The sequence below is a fragment of the Citrus clementina genome, unplaced genomic scaffold (genome assembly GCF_000493195.1).
Source record: "Citrus clementina cultivar Clemenules unplaced genomic scaffold, Citrus_clementina_v1.0 scaffold_2, whole genome shotgun sequence".
Classification (NCBI taxonomy): Eukaryota; Viridiplantae; Streptophyta; class Magnoliopsida; order Sapindales; family Rutaceae; genus Citrus; species Citrus x clementina.
Genome location: NW_006262688.1, coordinates 11076568 through 11098656, shown reverse-complemented (window position 1 = coordinate 11098656; position 22089 = coordinate 11076568). Strand labels below are relative to the sequence as shown.

Sequence of the window (22089 nt, the reverse complement as noted above, 5' to 3'; positions counted from 1 at the left end):
TTTTAATTATATTCATTATGTAGATCGAATTTGGAGTTCATATTGAGCTAGCTCTCTATTATTTTTGTTTTTCAATTATGAAATGTTGAATTTTAGGTACCGTCGATGCCTAGGACTACAGCGGAGATAAACGTATTCATTTTTTCTTTTTCACGAGAGCCGAAAGTCACGTGGCACTGGCCACTGGACACCAAAATGACCAAAATTGTTTTCAGCAACCCGCCTCCTTAGGAAATCAAAAGTCAAATTCCCGAAGCCACAGGTAACAAGAATCAATTGTCCTTTCAAAATTTGCGAGGACAGTGATTTTATTTTATTTTTTTGTTTTTGTAGTTAATATTTTTTATTTTTGTTTTTCTAGAGCAACAATTCTTTTATTTGAATTGTTGTCCTCTTTGTGTCCCTAGAAATAATAACTTTTTTGTTAATTGATAATTAATTGATAAATGACATCTAAAATATGTTGACATTTAAAATCTTTAGTGTGTGAGAAATGTATATTTTCTATTTATTTATTATTATTTATACAATCATTATCACGATTAATCGAAGTATACTCATAGAGCACCCAAGATTTTTTTTTTTTAAATTGAACAATTTATTATAAAATACATATGAATTGAGAAATATGTATCGATAAACATCTGATATCGAACCTTATTAATTCATTTAAAAAGGAAAAGCAAATAAAATGTTCTTTCCTACAATGAAAAAGTCATTTTGAGTCGTATTCAAATTCAAATTAGATTACAAAAGACAAAAAAAAAATGTATAACAAATTTTACGTTTTAGATTACTGGCATTTCGTCCATTCGCAATCTTGGTCCCAGAAAAGTAGGCTTCATGTAGCAAAATTGGATTTGAGCATCATTGGAAAGGACCAGTAGTCCATTACTGTTTACCAGTTGCTAGAAAGAAACAATATTGGTCCCTTGATATTGATTGCACCGTGTGTACTTGTTTGAAACCTTTTGTTAAATGCACGCTTTAAGTATGTGATCTAAATTATTATAAATCTTAATTTATCTCATATTTTTATAAAGAAAATAAAAATTTTATCATTAATGAATTTCAAGAAGTGTTGTCAAGAGATATTTATTTATATGTAGGGGTGTCAATTCGTTTAATCGTATCATGTTCGTGTCGTGTTAAATTTAAACAAATATAAATATCACTCATTTATTAATCGTGTTGAAATATTAAAAGACATATACACTTGCTTATTAATCTTGTTAATCGTGTTTACCCGTATAATATATTTAATATAAAAATTAAAAATTAATTGAAAAAATAATAAATATGTACGTCATGTTAACTTATTTATAACTTATTTTGAAAAATAATAAATATGTCAATATTATTTTTCAAAATAAGTTATAAATAAGTTAACATGACGTGAACAAATTTATAATATAATATGAATATGGCATGAATAATTAATTTAGTTTTCAGCATATATATTAGCTAATTTTTCAATAATATTACAACATAGTAATTAATATTCATTTCATAAATGTATAACCATGTTGAAGTATTCTAAGACAAATACAATAAGATTATTTATTCTATTATTCTGTCAATTTATTTATTAATCGTGTCAATATTTATCAGTGCGAATATAAAAAAATAATATCATATTTATATCGAATAATTATGTCGTAACTCATTTCACCACCTATATTTATATGTGTTGATAACATTTGAGGTTAATAACTAAAAATAAGTGTATCGGCACCATTCGGAGAAATCTCTCGTAGACAGTTTTCTTGTATCTTTTACTTGAGTTCCTAATGTTCGTGAAATAAATTGAAAGGGTAAACGTTTTTAATATGTATTACTTAAATCTTCCAAATTTAATTTAATTTTTTCATTCAAGTCTTTGACCGAATTTTATCATTAAAAAAAAATTAACAGCACAAGGCATGATTTAACAGAACTGTCCCCTCACATTTAACTCTATGACACGTGGTCAAGAGTTTAACCCTAACTAAGGTTACGGTTAGTTATATCCAAAAGAAAACCTAATTTAATGTTAGAAAAACAATTGCTTAATCTACTGAAATTATAAGCATCCTTCTACACTGATCAGTGAAAACAAGATTCGAATTCCATGTACTAAATTTAATTTGACATAACACAAATTCCAACTCCACTTGTTTCAAATGTAGAATCTACTTTTATACAAATATGAGGAGATGCTTCTTTCACAGGCATATTCCAAGTGTAAATAGGACCATTTCCTTAACTCAAAGAAGCTTTGCATCTTCCGCAGGTCCGTTCAATCAAAATATTGACAATATATTCTTAAAAAAAATATCGGAACATAATTATGTATTAAAAAAAAAGTGAAACAAATGGCAAGAATAAAACATGTTCATTGTTTAGCATCTAATTACGATTTATGTCCGATTCAGTCAATCTAACATAATCCTTTCTCCCTCTGTAGTAATTTTGTTTTAAATGCAAATAATTTTATTAATATGAAAAAAAGTGATGTCAAAAAAATTTTCAAGCACATTTACGTGAACCTATATCTGGCGATATTTCAAGAATCCTCAAGCATATTATTATAAATAGTAATAAGTGACCCACTAAAGATAAGTTGAGTTCAAGATAGCTGGCTCGGTTAAATTATCTATCGTCACCTTCTTGATTCACAAAAAATATGAGGGCATGACACTTTATTCCAGGAATCATTTCTAAACAATTTATTTAGATCTATAAATATTATAGAAAAATTATGTATACTTTTACGCTGTGTAGTAAAATTATTACATTAATATATTTAGTTACGGTCGCAAAACTTAATTATCATTTGTATGAAAAAAAAAATGTATACTTATATTGTGAAGGATAATAAATTAAATTTTTTTAAAATATTATAATAATTAGTCGATAACTTACCCTAACATAGGGTCCACAGTGCAGCTGCCCCGAACACTCTCTTAAGCATATCATGGTGCATGGTGCATGGTGCATGACATAAAGGATCGATTGGTGGGACTCATGAGGCATCCACTACAAGTTGGCCGTTGCAAAACAGGGATTACTGGAGTTAGGAGTAGGACCTATTTGATCAAATAGACAGACTATGTTCCTGTTTGAGAAAATAAACAAAATAGGGGAAATAAAATATTATTATCCTAACCATTTAAAAGTAATCTTAAATTAGAACAGTCTGGTTAGCTTATGAGAATCTCTCTCCCTCTCTATAAATAAAGTACAAAACAGTTTCAGTTCAAACACAACTCAACTCAAACGCGTGAGTCGTCTAAAATCTTCTGGTAACCGGTAAGTGGTTACATTCACTTTTTCCCGTGTAAAGCCGATCAGGATATCACGAGATGCTTTTCGTTTTCGACTTCTTTTTCATCTAGTTGCATTGAATTTCGATTTTTTAATTTTTTTTTCACTTTCTTATGCATTTTAGTTCATAACTGCGCAGGTTGCATTATATAAGAAGGAGGCGGGGGAAATGGCTGCTAGAAATTTGGAGAAGATGGCATCAATAGATGCTCAATTGAGGCTACTGGCACCGGCTAAGGTCTCTGAGGATGACAAGTTGGTGGAGTATGATGCTCTGTTGTTGGATCGCTTTCTTGATATTCTTCAGGACTTGCATGGGGAGGATATCAGAGAAACGGTAACGTTTCGTTATGTACTATTAACTTTGATTACGCTTAAGTTTTAATTGAACCTTGAAGTGATTGCCAAGTTTAGATTTTCATGGTTGTTACACATGTTGTTTGATAAAATTATGATTTTATGTGGTACCCATTTTATTTTATTATTATTATTTTTAACTAATGAACTTCACTTCGTTTGAGCTAATGCTGAAAGTTTGCACTCTAAAAAATTGAGATTTCTTATGGTTTTAGCTAAATCAAATGCATGGCCTTTTCATTTTAGCTTCCCCTGGCTCCTTTTTCTTTTTTTTTTTTTAATTTACAGTAGGCTGAAAGCCTTTCACTTTCATTTCATTTGCTAAATTCTGTTGGGAGCGAATTTGAGAGTGATTATTTTGGATTGCAACATCAATGGCATTGGGTTCATTTTAGTATATTGGTACTGTACAAAGCCATCATGCTGTCTGAAATTTGATGCATAGTTTCCTTCATTCTTTTCTGATGAACTGATTAAATGGGAATTCAGCAGTGAGATGTGTATTATTATTAATGAACTGGGTGATTTATTGTCTTTTACAATTGTATATGATCTATAGGTTCAAGAATGTTATGAGCTTTCAGCTGAGTATGAAGGGAAGCGTGACTCTCAAAAGTTGGAGGAGCTTGGTAATGTTTTAACAAGTTTAGATCCTGGGGATTCTATTGTCGTTACCAAATCATTTTCCCACATGCTTAACTTGGCCAACCTGGCTGAGGAAGTTCAAATTGCTTATCGACGAAGAATCAAGTTAAAGAAAGGGGACTTTGTTGATGAGAATTCAGCAACAACCGAATCAGACATTGAAGAGACCCTCAAGAGGCTCGTCGTGCAGCTGAAGAAGTCTCCAGAAGAAGTTTTTGATGCTTTGAAGAATCAGACTGTCGATTTGGTCTTCACTGCACATCCAACCCAATCTGTGCGAAGATCTTTGCTTCAAAAACATGGAAGGTTTGTTGTCCCTTAACCTTGATCAGTTTCTTGGTCAGTTTCATCATGTAATCTATTGATACTCAGTTGTGAAGATACTGTTTTGTGTTTCCATTCTAATCCATAGGTCTTTTGTTGACTTTTCAGGATCCGTAATTGTCTGACTCAGTTGTATGCTAAGGACATTACTCCTGATGATAAGCAAGAACTTGATGAGGCTTTACAGAGAGAGGTATGTTGTTCTTGTCTATTATTAATGGGTTTCCAAAGCAACATTTGGTTCATTAATGCTTCTGGACTAACTGTACGCTTTCTCCCCTTGCAATATCATGAGAAATTCCCAGTTCTTCTTTTATTTATTGGTCAATGTTGTAATTCTATGTATTGTCGTCAATTTTGATAGTTATTATCTTCAGAAAACTTAGCCATATGAATCATATGAATTGATGATCCCATATTTGTGTACTAACCACAAATAAATTTCTTGCTGTTGAATTATTTTTGAAGTAATTCACTTTTATAATGCCCAGCCAGTCCTAACTCTACTTGATAAGACATATTAGGTGTCAAAATCTCTTTGAAATTTAATCATGATTTTATTCATTGATTTTTCTACAACATTATTTGTTGAACAGTCGTGCTTATTAATACATATATCTTTCCTCCCATGTAGATACAAGCTGCTTTTCGTACAGACGAGATCCGAAGGAGTCCTCCTACCCCACAAGATGAGATGAGAGCAGGAATGAGCTACTTCCATGAGACAATCTGGAAAGGAGTTCCGAAATTCTTGCGCCGTGTTGACACTGCTTTGAAAAACATTGGCATTAATGAACGTGTTCCCTATAATGCTCCTCTCATTCAGTTCTCTTCATGGATGGGTGGAGATCGTGATGGTATTCTTTTCTATAAGCTTAATGATGATAATTGATGTTCTTATCAAACAATGATTATACATGTTAGCACGCTCCTAGGATTACAACATTGATCAATAAATACATAGATTTAACATTGATATAATACATTAGTATATAATAGAAGTATTACATTTGTTAATCAAATTTATATTGTCAGCCTTCTTTAGGTTATCGCGTCTTTGCTTTCATCCCATCTCTCTCTTTCTCTCTCTCCCCCCTCCCTCCCTCCCTGTGAGTCATACCTTCCATCTGAGGATACTTTTTAATGCTAATAGCTAATGATTTGGACTGCAGGAAACCCCAGGGTAACTTCTGAAGTTACAAGAGATGTTTGCTTACTGGCTAGAATGATGGCTGCTAACTTGTACTTCTCCCAAATAGAGGACCTTATGTTTGAGGTATCAAAAGGATGGACTTATCTTTTTATTTATTTATTATTTAGAGTATTACCAGGATTGTGCCTGAAGTGGCTGAGGTTGTAGGGTGGTGGTAGTAAATGCATTGGGTTTGGATGATGAAAATTATTATGCCTTTCTTGTTGCCATTCATCGGATTTGCTTTTGTGAACTATAAACCAAAAGAGAGTAAGAAATGAATCAATTAACAAATTTAATGTGTCTATGCAGTTATCAATGTGGCGTTGCAATGACGAACTCCGTGCTCGTGCAGATGGACTTCATAGGTCCTCAAAGAGAGATGCAAAACACTATATAGGTTTGTGTTATTGATCTAATTTCTTCTTTGGACTTCACTGTTCAAAAGTTCTTGTTATTTTCTTGAAACCTTGGCTTGGTTTATCTCCTTTGAATTCCATTGCGTTTTCGTTAATTGTGAAAGTCCAAATTTGTAACGATAATGTTAAAATGATATATCGTAGATGCTTTGGCTGAAAGCTATGGTCATACTTTTCTGGTTTGGAAAACAATTTGCTCTAGAATATTTCTTCTAGTTTGAGGAATCAAATTATTTTTTTCCCTTGTTTGTGGGTAAGCTTTAATGTCAATAGATTTTGGTTAGCAACTTAATTAATCTTGAATATCCTTGTCACTGCTTTGTGTATACAGAATTCTGGAAACAAATTCCACCAAATGAGCCTTATCGTGTTATTCTTGGTGATGTGAGAGACAAGCTATATAATACACGGGAACGTGCTCGTCAGCTGTTAGCCAATGGGATTTCTGACATTCCAGAGGATATAGCTTATACTCATGTGGAGCAGGTCTCTCCTTTATAACTAATTAACTCTCCTTGTCAAGTTTGAACCATAAACTGCCAATTATTGATCTATTTGTGATGTTCCACAAATGACTTTTGTAGGAACACTAAACCTCTGAAGTCCATTCTACCTTTAACGCCTTAATTAAAGAATTTTGAAAATTCTTTTTGTCTAAATGATTTTGAACAATCGGCTAATGGTAGATATTGTACCAACTTTTTATATGTAATATGAAATTTTGGTTATTTATGTAGCCTTATTTATTGGAAAGTGCATTTAAGAACTGAGAAGGCATAGAATATTCCATTAGGTTTGAAGAAATTCATTGCTCTTTAAGTCAGCTTTAAGTGAATATCCTTGTTATAAACTTTAGTGAGAGTGAATGCATTGGAGTCTCTCTTCCAGCAATTTGCTATTTTATATGAAGTTCTCTTTCCCACAACAGACTAGCTGAGCTTCAATTTTGATTTTCTTTTCTGAATGAGTTTTGAAAATATTCGATAGGACAATACTGAAATTTTTGCATTGTGGCTCTCACTTCTTATTTGATTTAATATTTAGAGACAATTTATTTTTATTAATTTGATTTATTTTTTCCTATAGTTCCTGGAGCCTCTAGAGCTCTGTTACAGATCACTCTGTGCTTGTGGTGATCGGCCAATAGCCGATGGAAGCCTTCTTGATTTCTTGCGGCAAGTTTCTACTTTTGGACTTTCACTAGTAAGACTTGATATCCGTCAAGAGTCCGAAAGGCACACTGATGTTATTGATGCTATCACCAAGCACTTGGGCATTGGATCTTATCGAGAATGGTCTGAGGAGAAGCGGCAGGAATGGCTTTTGTCTGAACTTAGAGGCAAACGTCCTCTATTTGGCTCTGATCTTCCTAAAACTGAAGAAATTGCTGACGTGTTGGACACATTCCATGTCATTGCAGAACTTCCTGCTGACAGCTTTGGTGCCTATATAATCTCAATGGCGACAGCTCCATCTGACGTACTTGCTGTTGAGCTTTTACAACGTGAATGTCGTGTGAAACAGCCTCTAAGGGTTGTTCCATTGTTTGAGAAGCTTGCTGACCTTGAAGCTGCTCCGGCTTCTGTGGCTCGTCTCTTCTCTATAGACTGGTATAGAAACAGGATCAGTGGGAAGCAAGAGGTTATGATAGGGTATTCTGATTCAGGAAAGGATGCTGGCCGTTTGTCTGCAGCTTGGCAATTATATAAGACTCAGGAAGAGCTTGTAAAGGTTGCAAAGCAGTATGGTGTTAAACTCACAATGTTCCATGGCCGAGGAGGGACAGTCGGAAGAGGTGGAGGACCCACCCATCTGGCTATATTGTCTCAACCACCTGATACAATTCATGGTTCACTTCGTGTGACGGTTCAAGGAGAAGTTATTGAGCAGTCTTTTGGGGAGGAGCACTTGTGCTTCAGAACACTTCAGCGTTTCTCAGCTGCTACACTTGAGCATGGAATGCATCCCCCAGTGTCACCAAAACCAGAATGGCGTGCACTCATGGATGAGATGGCTGTCATTGCTACAAAGGAATATCGTTCTATAGTATTCCAGGAACCTCGTTTTGTTGAATATTTTCGCCTTGTAAGTATTTCACCCATTCATCATCATTTTGTCTTTTCAATTTTTTAAAATTTGATTGTAGGAACAAATTCCTCTTAAAGGTACTATTCTTTTTTCCATTTTATCTGAGTACAGTATTTTGTAGTTCAAGTTTGTTAGTTCCGAGGTATCTTCTAATGGATGATTTCTTGCCATTACATCTGTCAATTTTTAAAGACCAAAGTTGTCCTTGAGTCCTGAGTACTTTACGATGATGCAAGAAAAATGCTAATATATATACATATGTCCTTGGGATGCTGCAGGCAACACCAGAAATGGAGTATGGTCGGATGAACATTGGAAGTCGACCATCAAAGCGAAAGCCAAGTGGAGGTATTGAGTCACTCCGTGCCATCCCATGGATCTTTGCATGGACTCAGACGAGGTTCCATTTACCTGTGTGGCTTGGCTTTGGGGCAGCATTTAAACATGTCATTCAGAAGGACATAAAGAATCTTCACATGCTTCAGGAGATGTACAATTTGTGGCCTTTCTTTAGGGTCACAATTGACTTGGTTGAAATGGTGTTTGCCAAGGGAGACCCAGGAATTGCTGCTTTATATGACAAACTCCTTGTGTCAGAGGAGCTGCAACCATTTGGAGAGAAACTTAGGGCTAACTATGCTGAAACTAAAAGCCTTCTCCTACAGGTATGTGGAGCAAATCACTGGAGTGACTTTAGGAAAGTAATAATAGTAATTTCAAAATTAAGATATAAGTCATGAATATTTCCTGGAACTACATTGTAAATTCTTTTTAAAAAGGTTTTGCACTGCAAAATTATGTTATTCATTTTGTCATGATTCTTCTATGAATTTGTTTGCGGCAGCCTTATTCCTTCCTCTCTCTCTCTCTCTCTACATGCATCAGTGTACGTGCACAAATGAAAAGAAGGAAAATGGAGCAGTATTAGTGTTTGTAGAATCTAAGTTCATTTTTCTTGTAGGTTGCTGGGCATCGGGATCTTCTTGAAGGAGACCCATACTTGAAGCAGAGGCTTCGCCTTCGTGATGCATACATCACGACACTTAATGTCTGCCAAGCCTACACTCTGAAGCAGATACGTGACCCCAACTTCCATGTTAAGGTCCGACCACACCTGTCGAAAGAATACATGGAATCAAGGAAGCCAGCTGCTGAGCTTGTGAGGCTTAACCCTACCAGTGAATATGCTCCTGGTCTTGAAGATACTGTCATTTTGACAATGAAGGGTATTGCTGCTGGCATGCAAAACACTGGTTAAGGCATCATTATAATCGTGTTGCTTTCACCAAAACCGACTTATCACGTCCTGTTAAATTCCAAAATTGTATGAAATGCATCTACTCTTTATCCAAGCTGTAATGAACATGTAATAAAGTAAAGTAACCACTGTATGTCCGATATAATGTATATTTTTTATTACGCTGCAAAGAAAGCATTCCTTTCTTTTTTGCCTCCATGGCTTTTTTCATATTTAGAATATATGTTCATGAGAAGCGAACAAAACTTCTTTGCCTCTCCTCTCAGTTTATCCTTTGCATTCTTTCAGGACGCAGGATTTCATAACTGCACCAAGCAATAAACATAACCAATAAATCAAGATTTTTTTCCTTGAATAATTTATTTAATCAATTGCAGTAGTCATCTAGAAATCACAATTAACTTGTATTGTCTCCCGTTCTGAAAATATCAGAACAAAGGGAAAAATAATTACAAGAATATTAACTTTCTTTTTCCTATTATATATGCCCATCAAAGCAACATGGTTCCAGATATTTCTGGTATTCCCTGGATTTCTGGTATTCCCTGGGTTCAGGCTATCCCATCAATCCAGAGCATTTGATTCACTGTGACAAAGTATCATTTCCCTTGGCCCTGAAGCTGGCAAGAAATTACCCAAAATTTTAGTGAAAAAATAATAATAGTAATAATCAAAGAACAAACCCCATCTTTTCATCCAGGAAAGTAATGAATCCATGACTTTGAAAATTGGACAGTTTCTGTAATTTTCTAGTTGGTTCAACTTAATGCCTCCTACAGAGGATTTATGGATTACTTCTCAAGGATAATATGCGGTAAATCATTAGCTTCTGGGGAACTCCATGATACCTGTCAGCTAACTAGAAACACCAATAAATAAGCAGAAAGGATTAGAATTCGGTAAAAATCACCTTGGCGACATTAGATAATCTCCTAATTCATTGAGAAGCTTTATACTATATCTGGGTCTTTTTTCTCAACTATTGAGACTGCCTCTTCTACAGCTTGAAAGAAAGTGGCAATCTTGTAGGTGAAAAATCCCACTAACATCGGTATCAATTCTAAGTGCAAAAATCCATATTCAGGAACAGTGATCCTGCACCCAAACATTATAATGTCAGCACAAACACGAGGAAAAAGCTGCCACTTGAAGTAATTGTCTTTTATCACACACTAAATTATAATCCACAAAAAATCTACTTTACACTGGAAATAAGTAGGCAAAAATTTGGTTCCCAGTGCAATCAGAATGTTGCCTTAAATCCAGGTTAACTCAATCAGAATGAGGATTTGAAAAATCAGCCTGTAAACTGAAAATTTATCCAAACAGACCAACAACAACTGACAAAAAAGGTGTATTCTACCAACAGAAGAGCCAATATTTTTCAAAGGGTTCATTATTGAGGGGTAAAAAACAATTAAAAAAGAATTTTTAAAAAAACAAATCACAAGGAACTTCATGACACTAATGTGCATATATGGATTTATAGTTAGGAGAAGTCATTCGTAGTGAACTAAAACAAGACACCAGCATAGATGCTTACTCATTCCACCGATTATAGATCATGACCAATACAACAGGGACTAACAGCCTTGGCTGCCCAACCGCTCCCCTGCAAGCAAAAGTTACTGAGTCAAAAACTGTAATGCAGTCTCCTTACTTGGTGGCCCAGGATTTACCAAAATAACTTGATACATCAAAAGTAAGTTCCGTGGCAAAACAATAATCAGAAAGGCCAAATGTTTCCACAGAAACTGGGCAAGTTTAATGCTTTACACTGACACGATCTGATTACTTTTAAAAGTTCGAAAATTAACTTTAAGTTTAAATTGAACTGGAACACAAAACTTTGGCAAGCTGCTGCAAAGGTGGAATGTTTTGTGAATATGCGTGTGTGGTATTAGAACAGGCTAAGGTACAATATGAAAAGGAATATTTTGCAAGCCTTACTTACAGCACCATTTTGTACTTTAGTGGTGGGATCATGGGATTATGTTGATCGAAGAATACAAATACAAAGTTCACTTTAATCTGCTTCAAAATAAAAAACAAAAAAAAAAACTACATTTTGCATTCTGCAGTTCATTACAGCCTATCCAGATAGTTAACATTTGGCTCAACATATAAAACAACTTTAATAAAAAATGCTAAGGTAGGCAATAAGTATGCACAAAATCATCAACAGACATTGGTTAGCAACTGAAAGTAAAGGGGTAATTAATTAGTAAATACTTACTTCATGAGCCCCTTGGCTCCAGCTGCCATGGAATCCACGGTACTTCCCAGCATTCGTATATACACCAAAGAACCAAGCAAACCAGCGGCAAAGCTGTATACAAGAAATAACCACAAAGAAAATCAAGTATCAGAGATTGAGCATTAGAAATCATCATTCAATCCATACTTGCTACATAGATACTTTGAAATAGATACAGACAATTTGCCAGCAACATCATGTTAAACATTTAGAAAGCTTCTCATATTGCAGGTCTGTTGAACGTATCAGACACCGTAATTTCCAGAATAAATGACGAAAAAACTAAAAACAATAAGGCGGAAAGACATTGTCTGCAAAATGCAACAAATTGCCAATTTCAACTTAATAAACCACATAGTAGCTGGGGTCAAATGTACTTAAAGGCTAAATCATTTGCAAGCATATACTCACCTAGCGGCAATTTCAGGAGAATAAGAAATATAAGCTGACACTAAACCAACACCACCAATTCCAAGTGTGAGGAATTGCAGCTTGCTCTTTAACTGCAAAAGAGAAGCCCAGAAGCTGAAAAATTAAATCCCTATAGGTTTCCAGTATCAGAAACACAAAAGTAGTGAACTGAAAAGAAAATGCTGAAGTGGATCCAAAGACTGAAACACTTGCCTTAAAATACTGCTCCTTTGACTGTGCAGCCAATATTTCTGGGTCCCCTCGAGGTTTCCTCAGTTCCCGAAACATTACATCCTACAATCAGTCTAGGGTTAAAATAGGCCATAAATTCCAAAAAGCAATCTTTGCAAAAGACATGGAATAGAATGCAAGTTTAAATGAAAGAACATGTAACTTACACTGCCACCAGTTGCAGCCTTAGTTGCTTTATCCCACTTGTCTTGCTCACGGCGTGTAGGTGCCAATCTCCATTTGCGTGGCACACTGCCACTCTTTTGCTGATTGTCCTATTAACAACCAAAAACCCAAAAAAGAAAAAAAAAAGAACAGGAAACTCTCATACGATAAAACAATATGACTGGAAATACCAAAACATTGATCTTACCTGAATGGCAGCCTCAACTGGCTGCTGTAAGGCAGTCTTTGAAGGCGCTGTAAGCTCTTTGCTTAAATCAACTTCCAAACTGTTAAATGCCCATAATTCAAAAAAAAAAAAAAACAGTTTCTAAAATAAGTAACTTTAATTAAAACCTTGTAAGTAAGAACAAACCTGTCAAGGCTCATAACTCTGTTTAAGCTTAGAAACCCAGAAGGCTCTTCCTGTTTACACCAAACCCAATTGAGCTCAAAACCAAATTCGAAAAGAGAAAAAAAAATAAAAAATCTCAATTGATATGCAAATGGAACATATTGAAAAAAAACCTGAACTGGGAACTTTTCAGCAGCAGAAGATTCATCGATGTCTTCAATCAGCCTCTTCATGCGAGGCATGAAGTCATTGTTCCAAATAAACTCATCAGAAGTCAAAGGGTCTTCTTTTTCTCCGCCCCAGAACTTCCGCAGCTTCGTGGTGGTCGGCGGGCCACCGTATTCGCCGGGCGCCACGCCGGTGGACCATTTCATTGGTTTCTTTTTTGGGAGTAAGATTTTGGTGGGTCTTGTGTTTGGTACTGATGATGATGTTGATGAAGAGTCTTGAGAAATTGGCGCGCTTGTTGCAGTCACTGGAATGTAATTCAGCACTGCCATTGCTATCTGGCAAGGAGAAGCTAAAATGGATGTTGTTATTAATTGGGTCGAATTTAGTGGGTTTTTTTTTTTTTTTAAATAGAGCGAGTTTAGTCTGATGAGTAAGATTGAGCATGCAAAGTACAGGTTCAGTTGATGATCAGTTTTGATAGAAGTATCTGCGTGGTCCCGATCACTCGTGTGTCCGTTCATTTTCCACGTACGTTCTTGTTTTAAAGTTTTTGTGTTTTCCTAAACGACATCGTCTTATGAATCCAGGATAATGGGTTGGGCTAGGTTGCGTCCCACCCCAGAAATATGGGCTTTGAACGCTTGATCGACCGACCCATTTATGGAATCGAGCCATTTAGCCTAAATAACCCAAAAAATGGGGAAAATAAAAGAAATAAGGTCCGTGGACCAACATCTGGACAGCACGACAAGTAGCCACGTGGGCACACGCATTCAGTGCCATCATACACCTCAACTTCAAGCCATGAAAATTCAACAGTTCTAATGATGAATTTTAATTGAAAAATGCTAAAGAAAGAGAAAGACGAGAGAAAGAGTATTAAAAAGGAAGAGAGAGAAAGTGGGTTGGGTAGAGAAAAATAGTAAAATTCTCTCATTTTCTCTCGTTTTTCTCTCTCTTTAGCATTGCTCATTTTAATTTCTCTACCAATTTTTTGCTTCCAAAAGTTTAACAAACAATATGTAGACGGGAGTGACCCCAAGTCAATTTTTGTTGGAATTACCATGCCTGATGAATTGTATTGGCTGAACGTAAACAGCAATCTAAAAAGTTTGTGAAGTTTTTTAATTGACTTTTTGATATGATGAATTTCTATATGAATATACTTATTGTATTTAAAATAAACACATGGGATACAGATGAGAAATACGTAGATACGTATTAATAAATACATAAAAATTTATAAAAGGCGTGTGTATATAAAAGAATGAGAGAAAAAAGATAGTACCATAGTAGGTTCTTACAATGTGATATGAGAGGTTTTTTTTTTTTTTACATTATTATCCTCTAAACATAAACAAACAGTGACATGAGAGCTTTCCTGATGATTATTTTCTATTTCTAACAAAAAACATAGTAATATAATTTTGTTGTGATTTGCTTCCGCAATCAAAGATTAAAAGGTATGCTTTTAAATCTTTCTATTAATTGTATATTAAGTCCTTAAGATTTGAATTTAGATGGCCAATTATATGAAATTGTTTAAAAATTATTCGACCACGCACTTCGAAGCAAACATCCACTAAGTAACATGTATTACCAAAAAGATTAATTTCACTAATTAGTGACATACTTTCACAATTTTGACAGCAAAATACAAGCTTTTTGAATTTGAATTTGAATTTCTACATTGCTTCTTTTATTCATTATTTTCTGTTATTTCATAAAGGAACACTTGTGTCCATGGAAAGCTACCTTCAAGTTGAAAATGAAAAAACTTAGACCTGAAGAGGAATAGCTATACAGCAATATTAGGCACGATCCGACAGGACCGCTCCGCCAGCATGTGCATCAATTCATTCTCCTAAGTGGCAAATGGTTATATATATTGAACTTATAAATTATTAAACATCTAGAAAGTCAAAATGCTATATATTGAAATTGGATTATAACGTGACAATGGCGGATGCCCCATGCGAGGCATCATGTCTCGACCTTGAAGAATGAGTAGATGTAAAATAGTCGGTGCAATAAATCATAAACTATACTAAATACTAATCCAGTCTCTACGCTCTCTCTATGTATATAAACATCACATTGTTATTAGCTTAAACGTCAACTCACACATATCACACTTCTATACATAACACACAAAGTTTTTAGCATAAGCTCCAAATTAGACGACGCAGATTTTTTATAGTCTCTTATTTCTCTCACACTTTCCCCCAGCAAAATGCCGACGGTAATTAAGCAAATTAGTTAAACATGCATACAACTTAACCATTTTTATTTTCTTTTGCTTTTATGTATATATATATTTGTCGTTGATTAGTTTCTTTTTCTTGCTCTTGCGTTAATATTTTCTCAGATCACAGAAATGCGAGTACACATGGACTGCGCCGGATGCGAAAGCAAGGTCAAAAGTAGTCTTAAAAAGCTAAAAGGTATCATATTTTTTCATCATTACTTCGTTATGTATCTTTTTTTTTTTCATTTTTTATCTCTTTTCACGAATGATTGCATTGGTGGGGCAATTAATTTTGTTGTTGTGCTCATCTGCAGGCGTGGATGACATAGACATAGACATGGCCATGCAAAAGGTGACGGTCACCGGATGGGCTGATCAGAAGAAGGTGCTGAAGGCGGTGCGTAAGACCGGCCGGAGAGCCGAGCTGTGGCAGCTGCCGTACAGTCCGGCAGAGCAACACGGTTACTATAACCAACATCAGTGCAATGGTCCTGTGACCCACTATGCACACCAGCCTTCATCTTCTTATAACTACTACAAGCATGGATACGATAGCCAAAATCATGCGCACTATCATTATCCTGCGGTTGCTTCCATCTTCAGCAACCAAACGGGTTCCACGTTTAGTGATGAGAATCCTCATGCTTGCTCTATAATGTGATCTCTTCAAAGTACATATCCAAATGTTCTAATGATGATATTGAACCATTTTCTTTTGATCCTTTTGTTTTGAAGCCAAAAGGTGATAAATGAATTTGTTTCTTAGGTTTTATCTTCGTAATCACTCAACTGCGTAAATAGTTTTATCATATCTCTTTTCATAATCAAAGGGATCATGAATTTTATTAGTAAGTATTGAGTAAGTTTATGTTTAGTATTAAGGTGTTGTGACTTTTACATAAGCCACACCTGCTATGAAAAAATAAGAGTTGTGCAAAATAAATTTGATAGTCCAAGGGTAAATATGACGTTTAAAATAATAATTTTGACAAAAATAATAAGAATTTTATAAATTTTTCATCATACAAGTCTTAGATGAAATTAACTTACATATTAAATCATAATAACAAGTGTTTATTAAAAACTTTAATGATGTAACTTAAAAACATAATACCAAATAGGCCCTAATTAAGTTTTTAAAATATATTTTTTTGTTATGTGGCTACCAAATTATAACAATGTTAATTCGATTACTCTTTTAACTTGTTTAAATGATCTTATTAGTATGTTAATTGTATACAATACATTCACAATTTGTATCTTAATTAATGTGAAACATTAAAGGTGGTCTTCTTATACATCACAATGTATGTGAAAAATAAATAAAATAAATAATCTCTTTAATAATAGCAATAGCTGAATCTCCATTGTTAAGGTACTTTATTTATTTCTTTCTAAAATTTTAACCAATATTCTTTTGTATATTTTGTCTCACACTTGAAATTTTCTTTGGATCTTGAAAGCTTGGCTGATAAATAAAAATAAAACTAGAGATGCTAGTGCCTACAATGGTAATAAATTTTATTTGTCTACATTTATGGATTTTTGTGGTTGAATATTTTTTGCTTTTGTATTGCATTTCATAAGCGTGATTTAGCTAAAGTTTGAATCCATTTAGCATGTGTTCCTACTTTTAAGTTTAAGAAATTTGAAACATTAGATAATTATTGTACTGGTACCTAGAAAGAATTAAAGAAGTTGGGTGTGGTTGATAATTCTTAAGTATCATTTTTATAGTGAAATGTTTGTTTTTAGTTTCTAAAAATTCAAAGTTAATTAGAGATTTAAGACTATCTACTTTGAAGAAGTCAATAACCATTTGCATAATTATTTTATATTTTTGGTTCTGATTGTAGCATGTATATGATTTGATTCAATTATAGATAGTTGAAAATATTGGAGTTTATACAGTGAACTGGATCAATCCTATTTAAAGAGAGCAATTGATTAATCTTTTCTCATTGAGGTAAATAATGGATTTAGATTAGAAGGAACATTAAAGCCAAGGGCTTGGCCTCGAATTGTAGGAAAAAAAGATATAAGACATTTGGAACAAAGTTAGAATGGAAATAAATTAAGAATGGTTGGTACTCTGTGAAAAAAATAATATTCGACATAGATTAAGATGATAATAGTATTGGGATATGTTTACAATCCCGTAAGCCAATTATTTGACTAACCAAATGGGAAGAGTACATACAGGTAATATATTTTTTAATTTATTAGAATGAGTATATAGGTGTTAAACTTTTTTTTCTTGTTAAACAAAAATATCCAGATACTAGATAATTTCATTATCAGCCTTTAGTTTATGTTGATGAGTTAGAGACTTTGTTCTCAGGAGTTTCAATTATTGATCTAATACTTGGAGTTCTAGTATGCATAACTTACCAGAAGTGTAATATTTATCATCTATATATTTAAACACATGCGCTTATGAAACTCCAATCAATGTAAAAGATGATGATAATGTACTGATAACTTTATGAAATGAGAGTTATCATGATACTTTTAAATTTGAATCAATAATACTTATAAAGTAAATGACATATTTTTATTGTATTTTAGTTATATTTTGCATGAATATCCATTTTAGTTTTTTTTTAAATAAATTTAGTTTGTTTTAAAATATTTTGTGTGCTTAGATCATATGCATAATTGTAGGTGACCGGAAGCTCAAATTTCAAGAAAAGAATACTGCCGCAATAGATTTGCAAAGACAATGAAAGAACTTGGCTACAGAGGAACTGAAACTAATCTAGAACAGTGAAGATGTTGTAGCATCATTGTTGTAGCAATCCTGGAACAATGACATAGAAGATTCCGCGCGCATCAACTAAAAAATTGCTATTTAGAGTTTCTAAAAATGGAAGATACACGCTTTAGACTTCTAGTTGCCTTAATTCTAAACTATAAAAGGAGCACTCGCAAAGAAAGAGGAGAGCCATCAGCCAAAGGGATAAACTGCAAAGAAACAACAAGAAAACAGAAATCAAGAGAGGGATTGAAGGCTGTAACTGAGGAGAAATCGCAGAAATCAATCGAAAATAAATTCTTCTTATTATTTTTTTGTTTTCTATTTATTTATAGGGATGTATTTGATGGCTAAAACTCTTTTATTTATTTTTCTATCACAAATCATGAACTGGATTTGATTGTAGTTGAGTGATAAATGATCTTAATAGATGTTTGACTGATATATATGTGTTGCTATATGTTTGCTATAGCATTTGTCTTAATTGTATTTATTTTAATTTCCTATTTCGGTTGACCACCTATTTAGGGATATTAGTTAAGAAAGAGCTTTAAAAAAAATCTGACTTAGTGGATCTCATTAAGATAATACTTGGTTTTAGATTGGGTTTCTCAAGTTGTGCAAATTTCAATTTGAATAGGGTCATGCTTGATCTAAAATTAGTAATGAACTAGACATATGGATTCACCTTATAGGGTAAATGGAACCTAGATCGTTTAATGCTATATTTAATGTTAGCATAACAATTGGTCACTGTTAAGTTACATTAAATATAAAATATCTAATATGCGACAGCTGAGGATGCATAGGAGATTCTGTCTAATATTGTAGTAGATGTTGTAGCAATGGTACGGTAATTGAAAAATAATCAATGCCATTAAATGAGTTTATTCACTCAACTACTCTATTCTCATTGGTTACATCCATGTGTTTGACGTGAGAATTTTGTTTATTGTATTTTTTTATTAGTTTCATATATTGTCTTATTTTAATTAGAACAAAATTACACTGTTAAGATTGTTGTAGCAAATCTGATAACATCAATTTTGTGGAGACACGACATGTAGCTATAACACCTACATTAGATTACAACTTAGATTAACCAAATATAAATAAGGTACAAAGTTTTAAGAAAAAACAAAATAAAAGAAAAATTATTGAACTTGTGAAGAAATTAAAAAAATTAGTGTAGGTATTGGAAAAGGCTGATGATCAAGGACCCTTAATGAAAGAATGCATAACAGTTCTATGAAATGTTTTACCTATCTGGAATCTCCTTTATTATATAACTATCAACACATTATGCAATAAGAGGGAGTATAGAGAGGTATGGATGGAGATGGAAAGTGATTAAGAACGAGGCTAAGGACTAGGCATGGATAAGGCACGATTCAATTTTTTTTAAAAAAAAATTTAACTTTTAAAATCTAGGTTATTTAGGTTTTCAATTCGGTTTTTTATTTATTTAATTAAACTAACCAATTTTTAGAACAAAAATGGTAGATGCAAAGTTTAGCAAAATAAGCTAGAAACCTGTCTAATTTAAGTTTACACTTGAATCTAAATTCTTGTTGTTATGCTTATTTAAGTTTGACAATGTGTTTTAATTAAAAAATATTATATGGTGATCTATGATTGATTTTTTTATATTTTACTTCATTAAATGTTTATTATTATCTTTTTATAAAGTGTTGTATTTTCTTTGATAGTTGGATAACTTTGTTGCCTAAAATTTTTTAATACTATTACTCTTTTTTTTCTTTTTTTTTTAAAATGTGCCTATGGAGAATTCGTCTTTGTATAATTCAAGTGAAAGAGATGATGATACAAAATGCAAAGTTAAGAGATTGCTACATAAACGAATGATTATATTAATATTTAATTTATTAAAGTGGTTGAATGTTGAAAGACTACCTGCATCAATGCCAATACTTACAGGCTCAGATTTTACTAAACAGCCATCGACTATATGTTATGAATTAATGCAAATGGAGATGAGTGAATTTATTTGATTATGTTAACTTTTCAAGGAAAAAAAGATGTTTATACCTTAGTAAACATGTGTCTATTAAACATAAAATAGCAATGTTCTAGATGACAATTAATCATAATCTTCGTAATCGACTTATAAGAAACATTTTCTATGCTCACCTCAAGCAGTTGAGAAATACTTTCATAAGGTTTTAATAGCCTAAAATGAAGCTCTCAAAAGAAATGACCACTCGTTCATCCTTTAATGACGATTTAAGTGGCATAATTAATCACAAGCAACGGGAAATATTTAAGGTCAACTTTCTTTTGTCAATGATAAATAGTAACATAATTTTTTAGTATATTTCTCGTATTCATAGTATTTGCTTATGTATAGGGTGTTGTTGGTGCAATAGATAGAACCCTCATTCATGCATGTATTTTAATAGAAAAACAAATACACTATACAAGTCGTGGAAGAGCGAATGTTTTTAGATGTCATGGCAATTTGTGGCTTTGAGATGATATTTAGATATGTTGTTGGATAAGAAGAAACAACACATGATTCAAGAGTTTTGACAAAAATAATTCATTGTTTAAGGACATCAATTTTCAATGCCACTAGGTAATCTTTTCTCTTTATATGATTATTAGACATTTTTTTAATAATTAACTTTTAGTAATTGCTGAACCCAAAAAAATACTATTTAGTTAATGTGGCATATACATATAACCGGGAGATTTATGGTGCCATATCACCATGTATATTATTGATTGAATGATTTTTGTTATGGTGGTCGGGCTAGAGGGAAAGAGGAGATATTCAACCAAAAGTCATGCCAAATTAAGGATTATTATTGAGTGTATTTTTGGCATTCTAAAAGCTTGCTTTTCTAATTTTAAAAATGGATGATGCTGCATAGACAAAGATAGTTATCGCATGCACTGCGATACACAATTTTCTTGGAAAATTATCTAATTCTGAAGCATTATAGTTAGAATATGACAATGAAGAAACTAAATTGGAAAAATTATAGTGCAAGTATGAATCAACCAACAAATACAAGTAACTTTTTTAGACCTTTAAATCAAGTGTTAAGCTACAAGATAAACTTGCAAATCGATTCTCTCAAGGTTGTAATAATTGATTTTCTTAACTTTTAGAAATTGTAGTTATTATAATAAAATTTATTAACTTTTGCATTTAGAGTGATATAGTAATATTTTTATTTAAAGGCCAATTGTTACCTAACCTATATATGTTTGATTTTAATTACAAAGTCCATGTATTTAACTCTTAAAATTTATAACAAACATACATAATACATATAAAGACGTAAATATCAAATAATCATATTTGAAATATTTGCGATTTATAAAAACAAACAAGATGCTACTATACTTAAATATTTAAAAAAAAAAAAGAAAGAAAACAAGCATATTATCAAACATTTGTTCTCATACCTATTCACAATTTAACCAAATTTAAACCCATTTATATTTCAAATAAAAAACAAATGTTATCTAAGGTAAACCTTGCAAATACTTAAAAGGAGGACTGGCCCATCAAGTGTAAGCAACACAAGATAGACCAACATTCGCAATCATATTACATTGTCGTCCCTAAAAAGAAATAGAATTATGCCACCTCAAGCAATTTTGTTATCGAACTTGCAAAGAGTAGGTCTGGTTTAGGATTTAGGTTAAAATGCTATAAGCAATACAAGATAAACTAACATTCATAATAATATGAATCACCATATTGCCCTCCGTAAAAGAAATAGAATTAAACTATCTTAAGTAATTTTGTCATCAAACTTGCAAGAAATTAGCCTGATTAAGGATTGAAGTTGAAGTGTTATAAGCGACTTATTTCATAAGTTTTGACAAAAATGGTATTTTGTAAATTTTTCAAAAACTGCTTATTTTATTATTTTTT

At 33.0% G+C, this 22089-nt stretch overlaps 3 protein-coding genes across 7 annotated transcripts; 2 read left to right on the top strand and 1 right to left on the bottom strand.

Moving 5' to 3' along the window:
• Positions 1–3197: 3197 nt before the first annotated feature.
• Positions 3198–9610, top strand: LOC18052001 (phosphoenolpyruvate carboxylase 2). 2 transcript variants are annotated; one of them, XM_006446726.2, is made up of 11 exons: positions 3198–3291; positions 3446–3643; positions 4223–4614; positions 4741–4825; positions 5267–5489; positions 5805–5908; positions 6137–6224; positions 6575–6729; positions 7330–8328; positions 8610–8996; positions 9293–9610. In XM_006446726.2, exons 2-11 carry the CDS (start codon positions 3476–3478, stop codon positions 9587–9589), a joined length of 2898 nt encoding a protein of 965 aa, XP_006446789.1. In that variant the 5' UTR covers positions 3198–3291; positions 3446–3475; the 3' UTR covers positions 9590–9610. The 2 variants fall into 2 exon arrangements, with proteins under 2 accessions (XP_006446789.1, XP_024045870.1); XM_024190102.1 differs by having other exon boundaries at positions 3431–3643.
• Positions 9611–9815: 205 nt separating this feature from the next.
• Positions 9816–13670, bottom strand: LOC18052000. 4 transcript variants are annotated; one of them, XM_024190103.1, is made up of 10 exons: positions 13179–13670; positions 13027–13076; positions 12862–12940; positions 12656–12763; positions 12471–12551; positions 12258–12349; positions 11826–11918; positions 11133–11201; positions 10500–10684; positions 9816–9894 (listed from the first exon to the last, which is right to left on the bottom strand). In XM_024190103.1, the coding sequence occupies exons 1-9, from the start codon at positions 13503–13505 to the stop codon at positions 10540–10542; spliced, it is 1044 nt and encodes a 347-aa protein (XP_024045871.1). In that variant the 5' UTR covers positions 13506–13670; the 3' UTR covers positions 9816–9894; positions 10500–10539. The 4 variants fall into 4 exon arrangements, with proteins under 4 accessions (XP_024045871.1, XP_024045872.1, XP_024045873.1 ...); XM_024190104.1 differs by lacking the exon at positions 9816–9894 and adding an exon at positions 9931–10203; XM_006446725.2 differs by lacking the exon at positions 9816–9894 and adding an exon at positions 9932–10209.
• A 1883-nt stretch (positions 13671–15553) lies between these two features.
• On the top strand, positions 15554–16085 carry LOC18051999 (heavy metal-associated isoprenylated plant protein 28). The gene is made up of 2 exons (XM_024190083.1): positions 15554–15620; positions 15739–16085. The coding sequence occupies exons 1-2, from the start codon at positions 15554–15556 to the stop codon at positions 16083–16085; spliced, it is 414 nt and encodes a 137-aa protein (XP_024045851.1).
• The last annotated feature ends 6004 nt before the right edge of the window (positions 16086–22089 follow it).